Genomic DNA, 27,259 nt, shown 5'->3' with positions numbered 1-27,259 from the left:
AGGTTCTCCCTTGTGCGGCGCGCCCTCCAAAGCTCCACGCCGCAGAAACGTGCCACGACGCATCCCTGGAACGTGTAGGGGAGGCTTGGCCGTGTTATGTAGCAGGGCGGCCAATGGGCTTCGCGGGGCGGAGCTTCTGCGCACGAGCTCCGGGCGGGAGGGGCCTCGCCGAGTGTGGCGGTTGGCAACCGGGCGGGGCACAGCGCGCCTGACAGACAAGGTTGGCGGTTGTGCTTCTTCTGGCGGCTGCGTTGCTTGACGGAATGGCGACTGCTTTCCCAATGGGCTCGGGCTCTCGGACCTCCGGCGGCCGCGACGCCCACATCACCGGCGGCTGCTCCGTGCACTGGTTCCGCCGCGGCTTGCGGCTCCACGACAACCCCGCGCTGCAGGCGGCCATCCGGGAAGGCGGCTCTGTGCGCTGCATCTACATCTTGGACCCATGGTTCGCGGCCTCCTCGGCTGTGGGTATCAACCGTTGGCGGTAAGCGAGCGAGCGAGGAGAGGGGGAAGCACCGCGGGGTTGGCGCGCGGGGTTCGCGGAGCGGGGGAGGGGGGGGAGATGTTGACGAGCTGGGGCGCGAGGACGTGGGGGGGGGGAGAAGAAGAGGTGAAGGTCCCGTCTCCTGGACGGTTCAGGCTGCCTCTCCAGTCATAGTCAGCCCCGTGCCCCGAAGTGGAGGGTGCTGGCAGACGCGCCCAGGGTGGTGTAAAGTTTTGAGAAACAGGAAAGCGGGCTCAAAAAAAAAAAGAAAAAGAGAAGGTGAAGCTCTGCGCGCCAGTAGCCTAAAATAAACGCCCCTTAGCTGGGCTACAGGGCCCCCCCCCTGCATGTTAAATTGGTCGCCTTGCTGACGTGGAGCCCGTGGGAGTAATTGATAACTTAAGCGGCGGGAGAACTACACTGCAGGGCGCAGAAAATCGATAGGGGGCATGGGGGGGGGCGTTATGCCCAGGGGGGACGAGGCTTGAGCTGTCCCGAGTCTTGCGCCTTGGGACTTCCAGACGCAGCCCTCCTCGGCTGCGGGTTCGCTCGTGATAGGAGCCGCGTAGGAGGTTCGCAGCAATGCCCGGGCGAAGCCTTGCGCCTGGTTAAATATCAGGCATGCGGAGTGTGTCGCTGCAGGCGTGCGCGTGAAAGAGGTCAGAAATATCGGAGGAAGGGAAGAAGGGAAGGGAAGAAGGAGCAGAAAATGATGGGAAACCAGCTTATGAAACGAAAGGAGTGTCAGCCCTGCATCTGTTTTCATGCGTCTGTTACGTGTGTGTTTTTGTTTTTGTTTGGGGGGGGGGAGAGACGCGGGTGGCTCAGTGGTTTAGATTGGGCTTGCCAATAGGAAGGTCGGCAGTTCGAATCCCCGCAACGAATCCCCTTTGCTCTGTCCCAGCTCCTGCCAACCTAGCAGTTCGAAAGCACGCGAGTGCGAGTAGATGTTGCGCCAGAAGCGATTTAGTCATCCTGGCCACATGACCCGGAAAGCTGTCTGTGGACAAAATCGGCTCCCTCAGCCTGAAAGCAAGATGAGTGCTGCAACCCCATAGTTGCCTTTGCTTTGACTGGACTTAACCGTCCGTGGGTCCTTTACCTTTTACCTATGGGGGTGTTGTAAAGATGGCATCACAAGTACAGTGTCCAATAGGATTTTCTGGTGTTAACACTTAAGATTTCTTGCATCACATTCTTTTCTGGATTTCAACGAGTTAATTGGAGCATCCAAGGATTCTGTTCTTTTGCCATAGAGTATTCTGTTCATTTCCAAAGATAATATGCCTTGTGTCTGTTAAGGAAGGCCATGTACTATGGCCTCACTGCCCAAAGATTGCAGTCAGGTTAATGGAGCACGCTTGAAAATAAGCTCACAAAAGTTACTTGCAGGTTAAAAAGAATTAATAGCCATTTTGTGGGATCGGCAGCAGGGAGAGATGGAGCTTCATTGCTGTGTTGGGGCTGGGGAAGAGGGCTTTCCTTGTCTAGCAGCCTGCTTTGTTTTTGTCCAGGACATGGATGAAGGACAAAGCGCTCTTGTCCTCCTCTGCCAGTCCACTCACCTGCATGGAATTCAAAGCGCTCATCTGCATGGAATTTCTAGTTGCCTGTAGCTACTAGGCTAGTGCCTAAATACGGTATATGGCTGTTATTGAACGAATACTATTTCACTGATGCTGCCTAAAGAGAAGGACGCCCCATCCCACCTCCCACAATTATGGAAACCCAACTTACTAAGGGAAGCACCTTACTTGCCCCTTCTATTGCCACTACCCTAAGGACAAGGATGTCTCTCCTCCCCACAACTGAATCTTCTCTGGCATCTGACATCCTTTCTTACTGCCTAAATACATCAAAAGACATTTGGAGCAATATTTAAGGGAGCTTGTTAGGGTCGCAATACACAAAATACTGCTCTGGAATAAATGGAACATAAACTAATTCTCTGCATATGTGCTGTTAGTTCAGTAGGCCATACACATGTAAAATAATTTAGGCTGATTGTAATTTGAGAGTAGTTTTGGGAGTAATTCATTTGTTACGTTTGTGTCCCCCTCTGTACTTCTAACAGAATAATACACTTTGAAAACCACCACTTAGCTGTGATTATGTTCACCCTCTGAAAAAATATGGAAAAAATGAGACATGCTGGAGCAGCTGTAAAAGGGAGTAAATCTGTTGTTGGTAGCTGGCATAGCTGCTAGAATGATGCTGTCATTTGAGGATGGGCTGCACCTTCTCTAATAGGACATTCTTGTTCTACTAGTTTGGAAATACCTGCAGTGTACAGTATACTTAACTTGTTTTCAACATACAGAATCCTAGGTGAAGAAGCTGGGAAAGCCCTGTTATGGCATGCTTAGTTTGGCTCAGGATTTTTCTATGTTTAAGCCACAGAAATACCCTGTGAGACTTCAGATGTAATTTGGCTACTTTAAGAGAGTTCACTTGGGGCAGAAGAATATCACTTGCAACAGATATATAGCTAACATTTTGGACACACAGTACTCTTTTACATGTACATCATTAATATAGAAAGAGGCTTAACTGTAATCCAGAGTTTTTAAACATTGTTTTTGAAGGTAAAAATTACACCCTGGCAGTTTTTCCTCCAGATTTATTTTTTAACTAACAAGATTTATATACTGTGCTGCAGAATAAATTTTAAAACTCTCTTAAGAAGATTATATAATATAAAATATTCATAGGAAAATAACCATAAAATCAAACTTAAAAACAAGTATACATATAAAATATATCTAAAATCAAGTCACAACAAATGTATACAATAAAAATACATGTTTTCATTTGATTGCATGAGCAGAACTTTAGCAGTCATTATCATTAAGAAAGGTGCAATGAATGGTCCTTCCTAATATTAAAAGTTCCAGAGAGCAGTTCTTCACACTAAAGGATAGATTCCTCAAAAGGCAGAATGAGTATTACGTGGTACTTATAAAAGCGCTAGTTCCGTAGATTAAAATGGTCAAGTGATTGGGAAAGGTGATCCTTCAAGTAAACCGATCCCAAGTTTTTGATGACTTTATAACCTAACACCTTGATTTTGGCCCAGTAACAAATGGGAAGCTAGTGCAGGTCTCACTCCTGTTAGCAATTTGGTGCAGCATTCTGTGCTAACTGCAGGTTTTGGACCAACCAGAGGGAAAGCCAGTGCCTGGACTATTGTAGTCAAACTGTCTTTGTCCATGTCCAAAGGTTTATGTATGAGTCGAAGCTGATAACAGGTGCTCCTAGTTACTGAATCCAATGACAAAGCTGGATTCAGAAGCCATCCCAAAACGCATACCTGCTCCTTCAGGTGGATGTAACTGACCAATTTCTTGGATGCAGGAACCATTCACTCACCTTGTCTTTGTCTTGTCAGTATTTCATTCCTCTCGCCACTGTATCCAGGTACTGTGTTATCAATACTGCCTTTCATCCAAAGATCACGGCGATTCACATAAAAAAAAATACAAAATGAGAACACAAAATACATAGTAAAACAAAATCAAACCAATAACCCCCCCACAAACACGATGCCCTGTTGGGAGACACTCTGTCCTAACTAGTGCTGTCATTTTTAGAGGCAGCCCCACAAAATCTAGCTCTTGCCAAGATAACAAAAGCACAAATAAAACACGCAAGTGCACTTCTTGTGCTCTATCAAACTGCATGAACTGAAACACATCACATACTGGCATTGGTGGGAACTTTAACAACTGCAGAGTCAAGGTCTCTGCAGTTTATTTTTATCCTCAAAGTGCACACCCAGTTGATCACAACAAGGTCCTTAAGATTGGTATTGGTTTGGGGACATTTTGCTACTTTAATATCCATTGGAATGTAGGTTGGTAGAAAATAATATTTTGGTTAATATTTTTATAGGCCTGGGTTAGTGTTAATGGCTTTATCGATACTTCAAGCAGCAATCACATGTGGATCTGGTTGACCTTGCTTCTGCAAGTCTGTGAGGCAGAATATTATTAAGCATAATATCCAGTTAAAACACCTTCCCAATAGCTTGCTTTTGGCATAATGTTATATATTCTAGCATTTACAAGACTAATTACCACCTGGGCTGCTGCCTTCTACCTTATTTAAATGTTTTACAATTTTATATAAGAGCGAGATGAGCGCCGCAACCCCAGAGTCAGACACGACTGGACCTGATGGTCAGGGGCGCCTTTACCTTTTAAAGTACTTGATCCAACAGCTGCTGATGCCATCTTATTTCTTCTTCTCCATAGGTTTTTACTCCAGTCCCTGGAAGATTTGGATAACAGTTTACAAAAACTCAATTCTCGCTTGTTTGTAGTAAGAGGGCAGCCTACTGATGTTTTCCCAAGACTCTTTAAGGTAAGAAAATGTCTCTGTGTGAAAAGCTTTTAAAGCAGGCTTCCTCAAATTCAACTCTCCAGATGTTTTCGGCCTACAACTTACATGATCCCTAGGTAGCAGGACCAGTGGTCCGGGATGATGGGAACTGTAGTCTCAAAACAGGGCCGAGTTTGAGGAAGCCTGTTTTAAAGGAAAGTAAATTTGCCTGTAAATTAGGTTTGTATTCAATGTAGCACTAAGGTGAGTGTTGACACATGGATTTCTCCTTGTGTGACAGAATGTTCTCCTGCACACCCCCAAAATCTGTTCTGGGGTATCACCAACTCTCCAGAGCAACTCTGGAGATGGTTTTTTTGGGGGGGATCTGCTTGCAGTACTGTTAATCCAGGAGCTACCACAAAAATTGTTGTCGTCGTTTAGTCATGTCCGACTCTTCGTGACCCCATGGACCATAGCACGCCAGGCACTCCTGTCTTGCACTGCCTCCTGCAGTTTGGTGAAACTCATGTTCGTAGCTTCGAGAACACTGTCCAACCATCTCGTCCTCTGTCATCCCCTTCTCCTAGTGCCCTCAATCTTTCCCAAACCACAAAAATACCACCCTAAAATTCCATGCCTCATTCAGCTGCTGCTTACTAACTTTGATATTTACATTGATTATAGCCAGGCAAAAACATTTAAGGAGGGTTGAAACCAGAGCTGATGAGGGGTGTGGCCTGGGGAGAGCATTGGGGGCCAGATAGAAAGGCCTGAAGGGCCACTTTGGCCCCTGGGCCTGATGTATAAATGTTTGGAAGTGATGGGAGAGCATGCAGCTGTTGTGCCTTCCATTCCTCCACTGATCACATCCTTGCTGCCTATTTTAGCAAGCAGGGTTCTAGTTTTGCCACATAAGAAACTAGACAACTAGGGTGGGGGAGCAGGGCACAACATCTGCATCTTTTGGTTTCTCAGTGCTTTTAAAATTGTCAGTTGGGACCGACCACTGGTCCTGTTAGCTAGGGATTATGGGAGTTGTAGGCCAAAACATCTGGAGGGCTGCGTTTTGGGGGTGCCTGTCTTAACACTTTATCCCTAAGGTCTTATTCAAGGAACTGAAGGAACTTTTTTGGAGGGCTTATGCCATTTCTGTGGATGTAAATTTTATGTGGAGCAGAAAGTATCCATCTTTTGTCTACTGGTCATGCTGAAATTCAGTGTAGTGTACCATTCTGTTCTTAACTTGTATATGTATGTAGCGGCATAGCATGATGAATGGGAAAGATCATGCAGAATTTGCGTGCAGAATAGAGAAACCTTGCTTTTTCAAGTTGAGGAGGAATTATATGATAACTTTTATCTCAAATGGTTGTGTAAAGCAAATACATGTTGGACTCAATTCCAAATAGTCTGTGCACCTGTTCGCCAAAGTTTTCACCTTACACTTTTATCTTGATTTGATTTGTGTGAAGCAGATTTTTCTGCATCATACACACTTCCCTTTGTCATATTTTTAGGGTGCTTGCTGTGGCAACCAATTACATCTTAACACATTTTGTCAGAAAAAAATAGGCCATGTTTTTGAAGAGCAAGATGCTGCAAAAAGCTGTAGCTAAGGTTCTAAAGATGCTTGAATTCTTTATCTTGTCCTTTCCAGTTCATTGACCATTCAGCTTATGATTTATTAATGATCTACCTAGTAACATTCACCTTTCAGGTTTTAAATAACTGGTCTTAGGAATAGACTGAAGGGGCTGCACCACACTCTGGGTATAAATTCTTGTACTTCTGTCTGTGCTGCGATGTTTGCTGGGTGTTTCTCCCAATAGTTTTTCTAGGTTGTCTATATATTTGCAGGGTCATGGGTCATATCCAGTGCTGCAGCTCCTTTTGCACAACAGCTTCCTCTTCCTTTTCCTTCCCCCTCCAGCTCACACTTGCCCTCAAAAGGAGGTAAGAAAGGGAACAGACGTCTTGTTGCATCAGCTGAATGACACATTAGATACAACACAAGCTTCTCAAGAACTTCCATCTGTCCAGTTGGGGACCTACAATATCAGAGTGGGGGCTCTTGTAGCCTCTTGGTCCTCCTTTTATCTCTAACTTGTAGTGTAGCCACTGTAATTACATGTAGAACTTTACATATCTTGTAGGCACTTTTTAAAAAAAGGATTGTGACTTTAATTTGGCTGACTAGAATGGGGGTTGCCAACCCAGCACACTTTCATTGGTGCCCCTGGCAGGTTCCTCAGGCTCTGAGTTTTCATTTTAAAAAGAAGTCAGTCTCTGGCTCTCCTAGAAAGAGGTATGGGGCATGTGAAATGAAAGTGAGTGTGATGTGACTACCTTGCATATTTTTCCTGGTACTGAGGGGTACTCCCTGTTGTTGTTAGATAGCAACACCATCAGTGTGTATCTGTATGTGTATATATAATGAGTATTGTGTGATTTCCACAATCAATGCATAGCTGACTTACTATGGTAAGCGTAAGGTTGTCACGGGTGGTTATCTCTCAAATTTTGTGTTATGCCACACTTTCCATGGAAGCTATTTTGTGACTGGCACCCCAGCACTCTCCCAAAATTTGGTATATGAAAATTTTAAAGCATGAGATCCTCAATTTCTTTTTAGATTCTGTGAAGCTGTCATTATATCATCTGACTAGTTTTTCTTGGCCTGAAAACTGTTCTCACTTTCACTGGTGGAATCTTCTGCATGCGAAGCATAGACTTTCCCTTGCGGTGTTTTCGATGGTTGATGCAAGGTCCTATATTGGTCCCATCACCTCCTGGCAAATAGAAGGGGAAGAAATGGAGGCAGTGAGAGATTTTACTTTCTTGGATTCCATGATCACTGCAGATGGTGACAGCAGTCACAAAATTAAAAGATGCCTGCTTCTTGGGAGAAAAGCAATGAGAAACCTAGACAGCATCTTAAAAAGCAGAGACATCACCTTGCCAACAAAGATCCATATAGTTAAAACTATGGTTTTCCCAGTAGTGATGTGTGGAAGTGAGAGCTGGACCATAAAGAAGGCTGATCGCCGAAGAATTGATGCTTTTGAATTATGGTGCTGGAGGAGACTCTTGAGAGTCCCATGGACTGCAAGAAGATCAAACCTATCCATTCTGAAGGAAATCAGCCCATAGGCTCCAATACTTTGGCCACCTCATGAGAAGAGAAGACTCCATGGAAAAGACCCTGATGATGGGAAAGATGGAGGGCACTAGGAGAAGGGGACGACAGAGGACAAGGTGGTTGGACAGTGTTCTCAAAGCTACAAACATGAGTCTGACCAAACTGCAGGAGGCAGTGGAAGACAGGAGTGCCTGGTGTGCTCTGATCCATGGGGTAACGAGAAGTGTCAGACATGACTAAACAACAACATTGGTCATAGATGGCGTTCAATATGCAAGTACAGTTGTACCTTGGTTGTCGAACGGAATCCGTTCTGGAAGTCCGTTCGACTTCCGAAAACATTCGACAACCAAGGCGCAGCTTCCAATTGGCTGCAGGAGCTTCCTGCACTCAAGCGGAAGCCGTGTCGGATGTTCAGCTTCCAAAGAAGACTCACTTCCCGGTTGGCGGTGTTCAGGAGCCAAAACGTTCAAGTCACAAGGTGTTTGGGATCCAAGGTACAACTGTAAACTGTGGTTTTACAATTTGATACATAACACATATTGTTAACATGAACATGCAACTGGGAGCTGCAACAATGTTGCAGCGTTTCATTATCCCATAAAGGGATTGTTCTGGTTCAGGTGTCTAGTTATCCTAGAACAGGTGGCTTATAGTGCTGTTTGGGATACACAGAAGCAGACTGGAATTATTTAAATAATGATTTGAACTGGCAAGAAAAAATGTCAATTTAATCAAGTTTCTCGTTACTATGATTGTAATTAAACAATGTTGTGTGTCCTGGTGTTTGTACATACGTATACTGTACAGAGAGGCATGCAAACACACATTCACACACCAAAAAGGCGGCAGCAAACCAGAGTTCCTATTTTTGATATTCAGTGAGGATAGCAAGGGAAGTGACCTGAACGTAGACACTAAGAAACTACTCTTAAAAAGCAAAGTTTTTAATACATTGTGAGAACAGATGTTGTTAGTGGATTTTTGTTTGTTTGTATGTGTTAACACTTATTGTTTAAAATGGGATCCTTTCCCTAAATCTGCCTTTGGATTTCAGGCTACCTTTAAGTGTTAGTTCTCAGACTTCTATGGTGAGCTAAGAGTGGCATTTCATATTTGTAGTGAGGTAATATTGTTGTTGTTGTTTTTTTGCAGGAATGGGGAGTGACACATCTTACCTTTGAATATGACTCTGAGCCCTTTGGAAAAGAGAGAGATGCAGCTATAGTGAAGCTGGCTAAAGAAGCTGGAGTAGCAGTGATAATGGAGAACTCACATACCCTTTACGATCTGGACAGGTAAGATATGGATCTGCTTAAGGAGATGCTAAGATATGCTTTCTGAGGAAAAATAAAACACATCAGGTGATGAGGAGGTGGGAGAGAATATTTAGGATTTCTTAACTGATCAGAGTTTCAATTCATCCTATTGTACTACTTTAGGAATAAAAGATCTCAAGTTTCATACTGAATTCCACCTTTTGGTGTGGGAATTGGGAAAAGAAGCAGCTGATCCAGAGTTTATAAATTATGAACTAATTATGTTGCTACTACTGCAAGGTGCTATGCAATAAGATCATTATTGCTGCAGGTTTGCAATCTACTGAAGACAAAACATTAGGGAACAGATTCAGCTAACTAACAAGTCCCACTAGCAGAAGCAAAGGCTTCTGCTAGCACAACAGGGTTTTTCTCCCCTTGCCTCCCCACAATTGGTGGTGGTGGGGTTTCCAGAAGAACCCATAGAACAGTACATGGAGGGGATTGTTCCACCTGGCAAGCTGAAATACTTTCAGTGATGAAATGATTGCCATACCACAACTTTGAATTCTTCCCTAGGGAAGGAGGTGAAGGTATACTTTGAATGGTGAGACTGGGAGAAGATGCATGGGATATCTGTGCATTCTGTCGCAGGGACAATGGGGCAAAGAGACTGTGAAACTGGTTGTATGAGGCTGTTGAGTCCTTCATTCACTATTGCTCTGTGTTTGTTCTTAAATGAAACATGATTCATTCTCTCACACACCTGTATTCTCTTGTGGCAAGGCAGCAGCACAACATATATACTGTATTGTGGTCGCAGTTGTACAGGTTTGTATATAGGTGTTAAGCTGCATTGTATTACTTAAGTGTGCAAATAAGTTAATAATTGCAAATTTAAATTAAAGCAGGAGTATCTTTGGTGTGGCACATCCTGTCTTATTATGATGGTAACTTAGATCCTGACATGCCCTTTACCCAGTCAGGTTCTGTTTTGTCAATGTCTTTCAGAGTCTGTCCAGCTTTGTAATTCTTGAGAGGGGAAGCTATTCATTCTGCAGATGGAATTTCATGCAGTGCTTGCCCATTAATCATTATGCACAATCTACATGTGGAATTCAATGCCATGTTCTTCCAGCTGTTCCATCTGTGCAAACATTGTAGCTTACCAAATGGGACACTCCTCCCCCCCGTTTCTCACATGTGCTATTGTGGAGGTTGTTCTAGCTCCCCAATTGGGGATAGGGAGAGGAGTGGGGAAAGCCCTGTTGCATGAGTGGAAGTCCATGTACAAAACTAAACTTCTGATAGGGCTGGTTAGATGAATCCCACCCTACATATTTTATTTAAAAGTTTTGTCCATGTTGCAGAAAATGCTTTTTCCTGACCCTGCCTGTTCACTGCTACCATTTCTGAGCATTTTAATTTTTAAAATTCTTTAGAAGTTATATATTCTTCTCCTTTGTGTCATGCATGTACTTATCTACTTACTGTATTTTTAAGTGCAAAAACCACACAAGAGTTCTACCATATTGGTGCCTTGACATTAGCTGTCTTTTAGAGGCTATGTTCTTTGGAGGTCCATCTCTAGCCACTGTATTTTAAAAGGAATAATCTCAGGAAGCCACATTTGCTCTCTTCTCCTTCACGACGCCTGCCCCCCAGCTTAGAAGCATGCTAGGCATTCTGCTACTTGGGATCTATATAGTCAGAGCACTCCCCTCCCCCCGTCTTGTCGTGGCTGATGGACTGCCTGATATTAGAAAAATCTGAAACGCTGGGGCAGTAGCTAATTACCATATTAGCAAATATGCTAGTTTTCCTGGTTTTATGTTATTGCATTCAGAGTGGCTCGGTTTGGGTTTGGGTAATCTGGCTTTTGTTATAAAGGAAATGGGCCTAGGCAAGCTTTGGGCTTGCATTTCCTTGCAACCACACCAGAGTGGTAGTGTTGGAAGGGACATGTTAAGTCCAAAGCTCACCAAGATTCTTTCCCATGATGAAAAATTATGGTTATTGTTATGCCCCCTCCCAAGGGCGTACCCACCACGGGGCAAGTTAGGGCAGCTGCCCTACTCTAGAAGCCAGCTGCCCCCCCCCACAAGGGCGTACCCACCGCGGGGCAAGTGGGGGCCGCAGGCTGCCCCTCCCTAGAAGCAGGGCTGGTGGGCAGAGGCGGAGCACAGCCCGGCGAAGCGCGAGTTCGCCGTTCCCGCCGCGCTGCGCCCTCCCTCAGGCAAGGCCAAGCGCGGCAGGGAACCAGAGAGCGCGGCGCGGTGGGCGGGAACGCCAAACTCGCGCTCTGCTGGGCTGGGCTGGGCTCTGTCTCCGCCCACCAGCCCGGCGCCTCTGACAGCACTTTCCCCGCCCACTTAGTGGCCCCTCCCCTTCCGTGCCCTGGCCCCTCCCCTTGCCCCCCCTAGTTTTGATCCTGGGTACGCCCATGCCCCCTCCCCCAACACGTGGGATTTCCCCCTCCCATCCAGTATTAGTTCAATGTTGTGTTTCAGGCACTAAACATTTTACATCAATTCAGTGTTGGGTAATTTCAGTTCAGTTTTTTAGGAATTAAATTTTAGTGTGGATATGTGTGTATTTGCAGTATCGTTGTTAGACTTTAAATATAAGTATGCTATATGCCTATGTTGTGTATGAATTGGACAATGGCTTTCTCTTATCTGAACTGTTTTGTAGCTTGAATTGTGTGTGGAGAAAGTAGCCAAAATAATTCAGCAATCACAGGATGTTTACATTTTTTAAGTACTGTATTTAAACTGCTTCCTAGTTTACTGCTGTTAGAAAGAGACTCTTTCCTTTAGAGTATAGACATTATATTCTTGATAGACTGAAGGGTCTGTAAAATATAGGGCTGACTGAGATTCCCTGAGCAAATTCTATAGCCTAGTGTATTACTCAGAATTGTAACGCTTTGTCATTTCTAAACATTCAGATACAATCGGGGAACATCCTGTAATTAATGAGGATGAGTGATCTTGTTTCATCTGTTGCTGAGAAGCTGCTTAAAATGCTTATACAAGAGCGTAAAAAAAATTTCCCCCACTACTTAAATGCAGAATTTCTATTGATGGGGAAATAAATGCTTATAAGGGCAGAAAGCTAATGGTGGAGAAAGAAGAACATTTATATGAACTACAGAGGTCTTGTTTGACCATTTTGGAAAGGGGGAAATCGTATGTTGTTGTATGGTCCTCACTTTCTGTCTTTTAATGCTAAAAAGGTCAATTTTCCCTAACTATTTCTTCTCTAAAGAGCATATTTAATTTTAGAGCTCTGTTTCAATTTTAAACTTATTTGCTGTTCTTGACTCGTTCATCCTCACACAACTTGTGAGAATAAGACATTCACATCTCTATAGTAAAGCTGGGGGAACTTGAGTTGGAGGGAGATGCCCAAGTTCTGCTATTGAGCATGGCTGAGCTAGGGGGGTTGACCTTCTGTGTTCCTCCTGACAGCTAGACTATGCTGACTCAGTATCTGATCCTGTTGCACTGACCCAGTCAATTTTTAGAACCCTCACACTTACTCCTCACTCTTGGCTTTCTAGTTCACACTGTTTCTTTTGCACAGTTTCCTTTTGCTTCAATACGTAAGAGGAGATTCGTTTGTTGCTTAGATTTAAGAGGTAGAGATATTGTGAATAGGCAAGGAGCTGCCTTCTGTTTTGCAGCTGCTGTGCATTGTTGGGAAGCTAGGTCACAGAGCCATACATGTGACTGTAGCTCTGTAAAAGCCTGCGTGGTGTGGAGCTCCTCCCCTTTACACGTGCAGATGCCAGGGGAAAGGCAGGCACATAGCTTATGCTGAAACATTAGACTGAAAGCCCAACCCTTTTGCGTAAGTTGTTGACTGGGAGGACGTGGCTGCTGCTCTTGTGACTACTAGTACACAAGCTGAGCAGGAAGCTGCTTTGGCTTTATATAAGCTAGCAACTTGGCTCTCTCACTGCCTCTTTAACTCTTCCCATTCTGGCTTTTGAGAGTCTTTAGTAATTCCTGTTCTGGAGGCTTTGTTTCACCAGAGAAAACATCTGTTGCTTCAGGATCTTCTTAGCTAGGTGTTAACTTCTTTAATACTGAGGGTTCCCTTTTAGAATTGTATAAAGCAACTAAATGAATGCAGATCGCTTCTGTGTTCAAACATAGCCTGAATCACTGTGGTGGGTGCCTGGATCTGAGACTGTCTGAACAGCATGCTCTGTGTGTTGTATAACTTTCAAGAAACCATTCTGCTTTGCTGGAAAACTTAAAGCATCTTCATCTGCATTTCACACCCTACAGAGGCATTTTGGGTTCATCTTTAAGTTACATTGGTGGCATGACTGACTCTGAGAGCATAAACAATGTGGACTCCTAAACCACATAGGAAATCATTCTTTTAGTGATGGAAATCTCTTCACAGTGTTTGGGCATTCTTAACCACATCAGTAAACTCCTTCTTTTTAAGGCAGTTTTGCAGCTGTGATTGAAACTACCTAAGCATGAAACTTTCACAAAAAATAAGTTCTTGACAACAGCCAAACTACAAGTTTGTGTTTCTTAGCCTCAGTTGGAACTAGAAAAGTGTCACCAGTATGCTGATGACACTTGTCTCTGTCTCTCTTAAACAGCTGAACCAGGAATGGCTGTGCAAGCCCTGGATTCATGTCTGGACATGCAGGTGGACTGAATGGGGCCAGTAAGCTGCAGCTGAATCCTAACAAGACAGACATACCATATGCAAGTGATTTCAGTGTCTGGGAGATAGGTCAATTGCCTGGCAGGGTTGTGCTCACTTTGAAGAAGCAGGTTCATAGTCTGGGGATATTCCTGGATCCATCATCATCACTTGAGACCCAGGTGTCCTCAGCGACCAACTTTGCCTGGTTAAACAAATGTAACTGTTCTAGGGGCAGGATAACTTGACCAAAGTCAGTCTTGTGTTGGTAACCTCAAGCCTTGATTACTGTCTGGGTCTGCATTTTGGCTTGATCCAGAAGTTGCAGATGGTGCAGAGCATGACACCTAGCCTGTTAACTGGTGCGACCTATTGGCAGTACAATAGCACCTGTGCACACTGCCTGCCAATATGTTACTGGAACATATTCAATGTTTTAGTTTTATAAATCCTTTGACAACTTTTGCTCTGTGTGTTGTATACTTTTGACCAAGATACCTGAGAAGTCTCCTTACCCCCTGAATACTAGTGTAGTCATCAGGGGACTGCTTCCCAAGGTCTGTTTTCTGGTGACATGGAACAGGGATTTTAGCGTAGCAGCCCCATTGTTGGGTATTGAGCAGGTGCTGACCCTTTGGGGATTTTGGCACCTGTTGAAAGCATTTTTTTATTCCACCAGACTTGCCCAGAAGGAGAATTCTAGTCTGCCAATTGTTAATTTAGGAACAGTATGATGTTATACATTATTATTAATGTATTGATTTTGGTCTTGTACATTGCTCTTGTACCAGTGGTGGGGCTTCCAGGCCATAGATATGATGAAGAAGAGTTCTGAGGAATTGTAGAATTGTAGAGTTACAAAGTACCCTGAGGGTCATCTATTCCAACCCCCTGCAATGCAGGATTCTCAACTAAAGCAATCAATGATAGATGACCATCCAACCTCTGCTTAAAAACCTCCACTGTCGAATGGCTATTACTGTCAGAAAGTTTTTCTGAATGTTTAGTCGGAATCTTCTTTCTTGTAACTTGAAGCCATTGGTTTGTGTTCTGTCTTCCAGAGCAAGAGAAAACAAGCTTGCTCCCTCTTCAATGTGGGTGTTCTTTAGATTTGGGGAAATGGCTCTCATATCTCCTCTCAGTTTTCTCTTATGCAGGCTAAACATACCCAACTCCCTCAACTGTTCCCAATAAAGCTTGGTTTCCAAACCCTTCATCGTCTTGGTCACCCCCCTCTGCACACATTCCAACTTATCAATACCCTTCTTAGATTCTGGTGCTCAGAAGTGGACACAGTACTCCAGGTGTGGCCTGATCAAGGTCAAATAGTGTGATATTATTACTTCCCTTGACCCTGGACACTAGACTTCTGTTGCTGCAGCCTAGAACAGCATTAGCTTTTTTTGCTGCTGCATGACACTGTTGACTCATGCTAAGCTTGTGGTCTACTGAGACCCCTAGATCCTATTCTCATGTTCCCCATCTTATGCAGCTAGTTCTGCCTGCCTAAGTGTAGAACCTTACATTTGTCCCTATTGATATTCATTTTGTTAATTTTGGCCCAGTTCTCCAATCTCTTAAGGTCATCCCAATTCTGTCTTCTGTGGCATTAGCTACTTGATCTTGTTAGTGGCTAAAATTGGAAATGTGAAAGAATGGGATTGCAGGGTCTGTTTTGTGAATTTTGGCCCTCCCACAAAATATCTGAAGGAGTGACTGATCCTAAATGTATTGAGGGAAATGCTACTTCCCTACACAACTTATGGCAGCAAAAAATTTATTTAAACTACTTCTTTCTCCTATCTGCAGGATAATTGAATTGAATGGGCACAAACCTCCTCTGACTTACAAGCGTTTCCAAGCCATCATTAGTCGTATGGACCTGCCCAAGAAGCCAGTTGCCACAGTTACAAATCAACAGATGGAGATATGCAGGACTGAGATCCAAGAAAATCATGATGAAACGTATGGCGTTCCATCCCTGGAGGAGCTGGGTATGTTGCAGAACCGTAGGACAGCTACACCAGCTTTCAATGGGCTTGGAACAGATGGACTGTAGTACTCTTGCCTGGCCTGTTTTGGTTCTGTCTTTTTGGTTCTGTCTTTAGAAACAAATTTAAGATGATCAGTGCACCTTGAGAAAATCAATGGATTAGCTGTGGGTACTATGGGTACTATACCTTGTGTTGGGTCATTATGATTATTTTTTACTGTAAGAAATTACTAATTATGGACTGGTAATTGAAGTAATTTATATATTGAAAATTGTGCCTCTAGAAAATAGAACATAGTCTTTCTTCTGTCCATTCTTTGTACCTTGGTTCCATACTAGTCCCCTAATATTGTTCCTAACCCAACTATGTCAGTCATTTCATTATGAGCAGGCAGAAATAAGATTGTTAATCTTTAACATGCTAGATCAGACTGAAAATTTTGTCCCTAAGCAGGTTGTTTAAATTTAGAAATTAGCAAGTGGAAATGACTCCTCCATTACACCAGTGCTCCAAGCTACATGGCTGTTGTTTTATTGAATTTTATACACACACTCTCTCTTCCCACCCCCCTCCATTTCAGTTTGGGGGTAGGTTTTCAAGGATTATAATCAATAGTTTTGCAGAAAAATAAGTATTATGTTTTCCTTATGCTGCAGGGGTGTGTACCTTATGAAAACCTTTATTCAAAAGTGCCCTCTGCTGGTTGTCAGTGGTCATTTCATGCTGTATAGTGCAGAACACGTTTAGTTAATATGCAGCACAAGATTGAATTAAAGCCATATCTGTTGACTGAGTTCCATATTAACACCCTCTTCCATTCTCTTTCAGGCTTCCCCACTGAGGGTCTTGCTCCAGCTGTTTGGCAAGGAGGAGAGACAGAAGCATTAACACGTCTGGATAAGCACCTGGAAAGAAAGGTAACCTTATAATCTGTATTGCAAAATTATGCATCAGGGAAGGAAGGGTGCTGTCACAGATGGGGTGTTGGCTACTCCCGAGTAAGCACTCCACACATCCTCTGGATTTTTCAGAGTTTTATTGTGCATGCTATATACAGTGGTGAGATGTCTCAAATCATGTCTGCTCTGCATGGGGCAGAAGCCCACAATGGCGTCTCGTGGGCTCTGACCCCCCTTTTAAGACTGGGCATCCAAACGCCCCTCCTCCTCGCTCTATGGGTCCTCCATGGTCCCAAACCAGGCTCCTGAGGTGCCGTTCTACCTCCTCCCTCCTTTCCAGCCCCTGCTGAAGCTAGCTCCTCCCCTGCTTCCCTGCCACCAACCTGGAGCTGAGCCACCAGGACTCTGCAGAGCCCTGGACCCGTCTTAACCCTTCCTGTTCCTGATTTAAACTCCCAGACTTGCTGCTGCTCTCCCATCTGATGGAAGTAAGCAGAGTGGGCTGCTCTCTGCAAGCCCTCTCTCTTACAGGTACCCTTTGCTGTGCTATTGCCAGCATATTAGGTGAATCTAGAAAAACCAATCTCTTTGCTGCTCTGGTGTCTGAGAGGTGTTGCAAACCAAAGGTTGTCTTAGTTTCTAATGCTTTCACTCTGCTGAAATTAATAATGAAATACCAAATCATTTCATGCTTTCTTGCCTTAATCTAGATCTTACATGTTCTTTTCTTACTCCTGTAAATGCATACACGTTTTATATCCCAGTATTGTTTCTGGTGCATTTCACACCTTTACATTTATTTGAAACTTGAACAACCTCTGGATATTTACTATGTAACATTAAAATTATGTATCAGATTTTTGTTGTCTGGTGTGCACCAATGAACTGTGATTGAAATAAAGTCAAGTTTGTGTACAGTTCACTTTGGTTTTTTTAAAAAAATATTAGCCTATTATATACTTCAATTTCTGACACACTGATGTGGTGTCTGGTATATTGACCTATATCCCTTGCTTTCTTTGGTAGTGATTAATTGTACTGGAAGAAAGCCAGCCTTAATGGACACTCTTAGTCATGAATTTCCTTAACTAGTAGCAGTTGAAGTCAGAGTTTGAAAGTTAGGGAAATAAAGTGTGGCACACATGGCACTGGCAAGTTATGACATGATGTGCCTCCCTGTTCTCCCCGTGAAAAGAAAAGAAACAATTTGAAGGTCCCTGCAACTGGTAGATTGTTGGTAGCATCAAATAACATTTGTTTATAGAATTTCACAGAAGGTTGTTTTAAGGTCCATTTCTGTTTTCTTTTCTCCCTTTACCTGAATCCTTCAAGGCATGGGTTGCGAATTACGAGAGGCCAAGGATGAACGCTAATTCACTGTTGGCCAGCCCCACAGGGCTCAGCCCCTACCTTCGGTTTGGGTGTTTGTCTTGCCGCTTATTCTACTACCGGCTCTGGGAATTATACAGAAAGGTAAGAATCAGAAATAATCTTCCTTCAACAAGATATCTTAGTTCGGAAATCAAAATGACTCTGAGCATTTAGTGAGATGTTAATTGTCTTCACGTTTCTAGTAGACCTTATATCTATAATCATTTCCAGCATCTTGGCGTAGTCATTGAAATGTACTAATTTGCACTTCAACCTCCTAGGTGTCTGCACTTCCCTGGGAATATTATAAGTTTGTTTATACTGCCTTTCATGCATATTCCAAGGGCATCTTACAAAGGAATAGGCAAAATTATAAAAACAGCATAGGTCAGGAGATTAAAATTGCATCTAAAAAGGTGTTTGCTTGGTGGCAAAAGGGCAATCAAGTGCATACCAGCTGAATCCTTCTGTAGAGAGAAAACCACAATCAAAATGATAAGGTGATGGAGCAACTCCCCTGTGAGGAAAGGTTACAGCATTTGGAGGAAGAGGTTGCTGGATTAGATAGCCATTGGCCAGGTCCAACAGCCTCTTCTTATAAGAGTATTCCACAGCTCGGATGCCATCACTGAGGAAACCTCTCTGCTGTTTTATAGATGGAACTGATTACAAAGGTGTTTCCTGCTTGGCAGGGGGTTGGACTGGATGGCCCTTGTGGTCCCTTCCAACTCTATGATTCTATGAATAACACATTGCTTGAGTTACATTTTTCTGAACATATTTTCTGTTCTCAGAACATACTTATTCTCAGAGGGTTCCCTCACACCAGTAGTTATAAGGCTGCCTTAATTTTGCCCTTTTAAGGCCTTTCTGTGGATTTTGTATACAAGCAAAGTTTAAAGCAAATATTCTGACCTAAGGTAATTATTTTTAGTAAAGGTATGCTTGGGAACAGTGTTTCAAAAGCTTACTGCCTTGATCTCGTAGTAGAAGTTTCCTGAAGATATCACCCTACTTAGAGTGCAGAATCAATTGATATGTCAAAAGCTCTGATACTATCTTATTGGTATATGCCTCTTTCTTCCTCTCATCTCTAGGTGAAGCGGAATAGCACTCCACCATTGTCGTTATATGGCCAGTTACTCTGGAGAGAATTTTTTTATACAGCTGCCACAAACAATCCCCAATTTGACCGTATGGAGGGGAACCCAATTTGTATTCAGATCCCATGGGACAGGAATCCTGAAGCCTTGGCAAAGTGGGCAGAAGGCAAGACAGGCTTCCCCTGGATTGATGCTATCATGACGCAATTGAGACAGGAGGGTTGGATTCATCACCTGGCCCGGCATGCTGTAGCCTGCTTTCTGACCAGAGGAGACCTTTGGATCAGCTGGGAGTCAGGCGTAAGGGTGAGTAAAGAAGAAAAAAGACAGAAAGTATATGTTGGCAGTAAAGAGTTGTGAAGCAACTCTACAGGCAGCACAGCACTACCATAGCTCACTGAAATGAGCCTCCCATTTTAAGGAACCTCATGAAATGTAATATATGATAAGCACATTCAATTCTTGGGATCTGTTAGAAAGTCCCTGAAATGCATTATTATTGTTGTTGTTATTATTATTATTATTATTATTATTATTATTATTATTATTATTATTGTCCCACCCATCTGACTGGGTTTCCCCAGCCACTACTCTATTAACGTGGTAGTAATCATGTTCCATAAGAGCAAATACTGGAAACTTAAGTGACAATATCCTAGAAATCAAATTCAACTGGACTACTTCACAGTAGCATAGCTTTGTTTTTTGTTGCCATTGTGCATGGAGAACATAGCAGTGGCAACTTCATATAGAGAAAAATGTGTTTTTCCTGTCTGAGCAGGGAGGCTTCCACAAACTGTATCTTGCTGGCTTGTTTCTCTTATTTGTTTCATTCTCCCATGGTCTGGGTTCACTGCATATTACCAAATGATCAATGAGGTTGTAGGTGATGGTTGGCTTCACATCATCCCTGCCCCTGTCACTGAGACTTTACTGAAGGACTTTCCTCACTGAGTTCATACCTCTTTATTCCAGGTGTTTGATGAGCTGCTGCTAGATGCAGATTTCAGTGTGAATTCAGGCAGCTGGATGTGGCTTTCGTGCAGTGCTTTTTTCCAACAGTTCTTCCACTGCTACTGCCCTGTTGGCTTTGGACGTCGAACAGATCCCAGTGGTGACTTCATCAGGTGAGCAAAGTGTTCCGTTATGTCACTGGAGCTTGTCAGTTCAGTCAAGCTGCAGCTGAGGGAGAGATGGAAACAAAATCATTCCACTAGCTCTTCTGAGAGACTGGATACCATTGGTGTTTCCATTGTAGCTGGTCATTAGAATCATAGAATTGTAGAGTTGGAAGGGATCCCAAGGGTCATCTATCCAACCCCCTGCAATGCAGAACTATTACATTTTTGTTTTGAGCTTGATGGTTTTCCTCTTCCCTCCTCATCCCCTTTTTGTGTGCTGTCTTTTAGTGATTATCTTGTTTTTATTGATCTTATGTAAGTTGCTCTCAGAGCCTTTTTGGCTGAAGAGTGAGGACAATGCTGAAAGTAAGATGCAGACCTGCCTCCTTTTGTGATTGGGGCAGTTAATGGCATGTATAAATTGTTTACAGTACTAAGTGAAGGTCTCACTCAATTTATGCTACAGGCGATACCTTCCCAAGTTGAAAGGTTTTCCCTCGCGCTACATCTATGAGCCATGGAATGCTCCGGAGTCAGTGCAGAAGGCAGCAAAATGTGTCATTGGGGTAGACTATCCCAAACCCATGGTGAACCATGCAGAGGCCAGCCGATTGAACATAGAGCGCATGAAACAGATCTACCAGCAGCTCTCACGCTACAGAGGCCTTTGTAAGTACTGAGTACTACATACGTAATACATTTGGGTTTTACTAAACCATCTAAGCTGATCAAATGTCATCCAGCCTTTACAAGGAAAAAATGGCTTCTACTAGGTGTTAGGGTTTGTGTTCCTAGCACACCATGAATTGCTCTCTACAGTAGTGTGTAATGTTTGAAAAACAGGAGACAGAACTTCTTCAGAACTGAAACCAAACACAAAGTCACTTTGGGAGCCAGTGTGGTGTAGTGGTTAAGAGCGGTAGACTCGTAATCTGGGGAGCCGGGTTCGCGTCTCCGCTCCTCCACATGCAGCTGCTGGGGGACCTTGGGCTAGTCACACTTCTCTGAAGTCTCTCAGCCCCACCTACCTCACAGGGTGTCTGTTGTGGGGGAGGAGGGGAAAGGAGATTGTTAGCTGCTTTGAGACTCCTTCGGGTAGTGATAAAGCGGGATATCAAATCCAACTCTTTTTCTTCTTCTTCATTATATGTAGCACACATTGGAGTAGAGCATTGCATAAGCAATGGAGAATTAAGATTCTGACCTTATGCTGTGACTACTGGTCATCACAATATAGCTTTAAGAGAAAACATAAAACAACAATACAAACCAACTTGCATAACAATAAATACAGTGGTACCTCAGGTTAAGAACTTAATTTGTTCCGGAGGTCCATTCTTAACCTGAAACTGTTGTTAACCTGAGGGTACCACTTTAGCTAATGGGGCCTCCTGCTGCCGCCGCACGATTTCTGTTCTCATCCTGAAGCAAAGTTCTTAACCCGAGGTACTATTTCTGGGTTGGCGGAGTCTGTAACCTGAAGCGTCTGTAACCTGAGGTACCACTGTAAAATGCATAAGATACAGAATAAAAGATCCTTCCAGGAAAACAAAGGATATCATTAGTTGGTCACTTTTACAACTCACAGCTGTAAAGGTATCTGTAGATATCTACTGCAGCAAAGAAGGCCACTCTTAATATTATTAAACATACCTGTTTACAGGTAGAACATACTTTGTAAGCTGACCAGTCCCAATGAAGCACAAATAATCTATCTGGAGCTGTTACGAAGGAACCATATAAAATGTAAGGCTAAGTATATTATCAGAACTGTGCAGCAAGTATTATAATATACCAGTGCTGGGATCTTGGTTGCTCTCCTCATCAAATATTCTGCCAACTTGACAGGCTTCCTATTATTACTATTACATTTAAATAAAACTGCCCTCTAGCTGTAAACAGATGATCTTGTAGCTGAAAATTAAACTAGAATGTTATGAATTGGATGCCTTTGGCAACTTAATGTTTAAGTGGCTTCTATTGTGATTAACTGTTAATTTACAAAATAGGAAAAATCTTCATCTCATGTTTCATTGGATTAATATTTGGGATGGGAATTAGTGGCAGTGGAGTCTAGTGATTCTGCTCCTGCCTGCAGGACCGTTCCCTGGGAATGGCTCAGAGTTGCTGTCTGTTGGCCTCCTGACATTGTGCTGTGCCTTCAGATGTATATTACAGACATGTTAAAAGAAGTTATATTCAGGAATCAACATTGCAGCACATGTAGCTTCCCTGACACTTTATAGTAGTCTTCTTTCTTCCCTCAGTATCTTGGAACCCTGTTGCCTTTGCAGTCAGACAAGTGTCCATAATCTTAATATTTCTCCACCTGCTGAAAACATTTCTAGAGAATTAATTTGATTCCATGTTGGTCAGTTGTTTTGTATTTCATGTTGTTTTAATGCTTATATTGTATAACACCATGATGCCTTTTACAGAAGTTGGCAGTTTAGGAGTACTAGTATAAATAAGTAAATAATGAAAAGTTGCCTGTTCTTTAATGGAACCATTAACGTTTTGCAGGTTTATTGGCCTCTGTCCCTTCCAGCATGGAAGACCTCAGCGCCCCCGTCACAGACTCTTCTGCAAGCCAAGGTAGCTGCACAAGTGAGCAGGCATTAATTTCTTGTTTTATGAACCTTTTAATAGGAACTTGGGAAATCATAAATGACTGTAAGATTAGTTCCACAAGGGATGTAGGTGGTGGAGTCTAGTTTAAGAGTTGATGTCTCTCTTCTAGAATTTTTGTAAGACTGAAGTGAATCAGCAAACATATTCTATTCTGAACCTGAAGCCTGCCTAAACATGGGATGGCTTGAAAGAAAAGCTGGAATGAACAACTGACAAGAATCTTCTGATCCTTACTCTGGTCTGAAGGAGAAAATATCAGTACTTACTTCAGTGCCAAAATATGAATTGAAATCATGAAGGGAGTCTTTGCAATATAATAAAGGGTCCATAGCCATTTTCCCTCTCAGCTGCTACCTGTATTTTCCATCCAGTGATGCAAATAGTTTGATTTTTAGTCAATAATATTTGAGTTTCTTGAGAGGAGTGTCCTAGTAATTCTTCTTTAACGTTTTGTAGTGCCAAGGCAGTCACACTGTGGCCAGACATCTCCAAAACGGAAGCTTAATGTTGTAGAAGAACACAATGAAGAGCTGTACAAACGGGCCAAGGTGATGCCTGCGCAAATTCCAAAGAACCTATGACAAGAAATTGTACATGTGAGTAGCTAGCATATACTTGAAATGTGAGCCCTTTAAGTAACCTGCATTTTTGCTCCATGACTGCTATTCAGCCATCACTATACCTGTCAGTTCAAGACAGGCATCAGCACCTAGCATCTGGCATCCATAGCCAGCTGCTGAGGACCCACAACCCCAGCAGGGTCCACCACTGATCCCTGCCCTCGGCCTTCCTTTAAGACAGTGTTGTTGTTTTCTGGCCCAGCACTCCAAACAGCACCAGGCAGCTGAATTTAGCCTCCCATTTTAAATTCTCACAGCTACCAGATGTAGTGCTGCTTAAGAGTATTACTGTAGTACCCACCACTGCAGTTCTTTGGTGCAGTTCTTAGGTCACGTCCCATTTCTCTTCAGTCCTAATTAACCCTTCTCTGCCCAAAACCTATGCTGCTGCTTCTGGTCTAGCTCCATATTGTCCTTTCACTAGATAGCTTTCTGCTGCTGCTGTTGTTGTTTAGTTGTTTAGTCGTGTCCGAATCTTCGTGACCCCATGGACCAGAGCACGCCAGGCACTCCTGTCTTCCACTGCCTCCCGCAGTTTGGTCAGACTCATGTTCGTAGCATCGAGAACACTGTCCAACCATCTCGTCCTCTGTTGTCCCCTTCTCCTAGTGCCCTCAATCTTTCCCAACATCAGGGTCTTTTCCAGGGAGTCTTCTCTTCTCATGAGGTGGCCAAAGTATTGGAGCCTCAGCTGAAGCTTTCTGCTACCTTCTCCTAAAAATGAGCTACTTGTCTGTTGTCTTTTTCTGTCTGTACCTCTTTTTTTCCTTTTTTCTCCCTCGGGAATGTTTTTGTTCTTCATTTTCCCCTGGGTACACAACCTTGAAATCCTTGCAACTCTCCTTGCCTTTCTTTCATTTGACCTGCTATAAAAACATGAAGTTTCCAATTTTTAAAAATGGCTACAACTTTGCATTTTTATCTCTTTCTATTGCAAAGACATGACGTATTCTTATTGGCACCCATTTTTTCACCTGCTCCTTTTTTTAACTTTGCTGTTCATTTGGTGGTGGTGGTGGTTTTTCCCTCTCTACCTTGTTTTTCTCCCATTCCTCATTACACTTCCTTCATTGACTTCTTTCTTCTTATTGGATCCAGTTTATTACTACTATTGATTTTCAGTCTCTTCACCATTTGTATCCTTATCTAGCTTGTCTGTCCTCTATTTCCTTTTTCATCTCTAGTCTGCCAATACCTGTACTTTGTTCTTCTTGCAATAGTTTAAGCTATGCCTTAAAACATTTCTCACAAACCCCTTTCTTTCCCAGCAGTCTTGTACTGTTTAGATTGTATATCTGCAAATGGGCTTGTTTCTGAGGGAGAAAACTAACCTGTGGGCTCTTTTATTTCTTTACAGCCTGAAATGAGAAATTGACAAGGCAAAAGTCAGTTTCTGGAATATGCACTTCAGTTGCAGAGAAGGATTTTTGCCAGAAGGATCAGAACATTGACCAACAACTTTACCCATCAAGTGTGTTAATGTGTAACACAGATTTCACACCAAGCCTCTTAAACTCCTGTGCAGGATGCAGTGAGCAAGCTTCATCAATAACCAAAAGCCCTGGAGAACAAATCTCTGGCTTTCCTGAGATACAATTGGAGTCTGCTAAGAAAAGACATTGAATAAGACTTGCTCATTCCTAAATATATACCTGTTACTTCAGGTGGGATCCATTTGTTGCTCCATTTAGAGCATCCCTTAGTGTTCACTTACTAGCAGGTTACCGAGGTGAGCCATGCAAAATATTTAATGGTGCTTACCATAGTTCCAGGAGCTGCATCTATTAAACACTCCAAATACTGTCTCTGCCATTCAAACTAGAGTGACACCATGCACCCAGGTGTGCACATCAACAAAAATACGTAGACTGCTAAAATGGGGGCATGTATTGATACATAAGAGAACAGTGCAGTAACAGCAATGACCAGTTTGACTTAAGACAGCAATAGTAAGTAAGATGGATGGTCAGAATGGCAATAACTATTCAGTTGTGAAAATCCACTATGGCTCTTCCAACACATAGTGTTCATGTTTCCATTTATTGATGCTGAAAAGAGGTATCTTAGACTGGAATACAGTTCTGCAAGAGTGCAGAATATAACACTGGCCACAGAACTTTGCTTCCATTTAAAAATCCTGATTTCAGTTTTTACAAAAAGCAAGTTTCTAGTCCTTATGGTTGCAAAGACATGCTTGGAACGTGTGCTGCATATTGTTCCTGCTGACCTGCAAACTCAGAAGTTTGATGACTTGCTGAGTGACATTTCCTGTGGTCAGAAGGTACAGTATAGCTTCATTGCCCTACATTGTCCTACATAGCTTCTTGCCTCTCTCCACAATTAGCAGAAGTGGAGTAAATCGGGCAAAATAAGAGACCAAATGTACTTCATTTGCATAATTTACACAGTTCAGAAAGCTGAGTTTCTCAGCAAAATTGGATGACTATAGCATTTTTTAAAAAAATACTATAACAGTTCTGCTTGTGTGAACTTGCTTTTTTGAGTAGAGTACCTCAGAAACCATGCCAGTTTTGAATGAGTTTTCTGACATTGCAGAAAACTCATTCCGTTTCACCTTTTACTGCAAGCAGTTCATGGAATGGATTGAATCATGTCTATTGTGACTTATGTAGAGTTAATGTGGCACTGGGAGTAAGAGAGATGGAAAATACCTCTTCTGTGTGGATTTTCCTAGCAATCTCCTTCCAATGTGCATTTGCATCTCTTTTGTTAAAGTACTCCTCAAGTCCTGCACTGCATGCATTGCCTTCACCTTATGGAGTACTTGGAATTCTAGTCAGATAACATCATAGCACCTTCAGATTATTGATCATGCTTTCTTGATTTGTTTTCAGTGTAACCTTGGCAGGGTTTATTCCACACACCCCCATCCCCCGTCCAGCCTCAGATCAGTGGAAAATACTGAGTTTGTGATCTTGAGAAGAGATTGTTTTATTATATAGCAGGTCTCATATAGTAACATGAGCTGTTCTGAGTAATATTTTTTCCTGTGTGAAGCGATTCAGTCCTGTTAGAAGTTAAGAGTCTAAGAAGCTTATCACAGATGGATTCTCAGCAGTTTATTCTCTTTTTATATTAACTCTGTTAAAATGGGTGACCTAGACTTGTTGAATGTTGAGACAGTGAAGGACAGCCTTGATGACACCTTGAAGACATGGGGAAACCATCATTCTAATTGGGGAGCATGTGAAAACCACTTTCAGTAACACTTCTCTGAAAGCTTATCCAATAAACTTGTTCATTGAAACAAGTTCATTGGACACACGTCACAAACAAACTAGATTACCTATTCAGGCCTCTTGTTGGGTCTCCTTTTTCCTAAGCCATCATTTCTGGCTCCTCCCTAGCAGAAAGACAAGTATAATCCATATTATCTGGTGTTCTGTCTCCAGAATACTTAGTGGAACTGAAAGTAGCGGTGAAGGAGTGAGCACTATTTCCTACTTCAGAGGAAAGAAATGCACTTTCTTAATTTCAAATTCAAACTGTGACTTCAGTTCCTTTAAATGTATCCCTGCTTTTACAGTTGTGTTGTAACTATTAACTTGTTTTATAAATGTCTTTATCACTGAATTTCTTGTCTCGGTTAATTTGAATTGTTAATAAATCCAGAAAATCCA

General features: G+C 42.8%; 1 protein-coding gene across 2 annotated transcripts; it reads left to right on the top strand.

Moving 5' to 3' along the window:
- Positions 1-185: 185 nt before the first annotated feature.
- Positions 186-27,259, top strand: CRY2 (cryptochrome circadian regulator 2). Of its 2 annotated transcripts, none has more exons than XM_060274660.1 (12): positions 186-484; positions 4,738-4,846; positions 9,102-9,244; positions 15,689-15,873; positions 16,702-16,790; positions 18,105-18,245; positions 19,241-19,552; positions 20,222-20,373; positions 20,834-21,036; positions 22,891-22,974; positions 23,455-23,594; positions 24,976-27,259. In XM_060274660.1, the coding sequence occupies exons 1-11, from the start codon at positions 264-266 to the stop codon at positions 23,577-23,579; spliced, it is 1,764 nt and encodes a 587-aa protein (XP_060130643.1). In that variant the 5' UTR covers positions 186-263; the 3' UTR covers positions 23,580-23,594; positions 24,976-27,259. The 2 variants fall into 2 exon arrangements, with proteins under 2 accessions (XP_060130643.1, XP_060130644.1); XM_060274661.1 differs by having other exon boundaries at positions 187-484; positions 22,891-22,962.

Source organism: Zootoca vivipara, chromosome 1 (genome assembly GCF_963506605.1).
Source record: "Zootoca vivipara chromosome 1, rZooViv1.1, whole genome shotgun sequence".
Lineage (NCBI taxonomy): Eukaryota > Metazoa > Chordata > Lepidosauria > Squamata > Lacertidae > Zootoca > Zootoca vivipara.
This window is presented reverse-complemented; position numbering and strand designations above follow the sequence as displayed.

Coding starts and splice junctions, on each gene's coding strand:
- CRY2 (XM_060274660.1), top strand. CDS start 264: ATGGCGACTGCTTTCCCAATGGGCTCGGGCTCTCGGACCTCCGGCGGC. Junction 9,245..15,688: donor ACCCTTTACGATCTGGACAG/GTAAGATATGGA, acceptor TCCTATCTGCAG/GATAATTGAATTGAATGGGC. Junction 18,246..19,240: donor TCTGGGAATTATACAGAAAG/GTAAGAATCAGA, acceptor TCTCATCTCTAG/GTGAAGCGGAATAGCACTCC.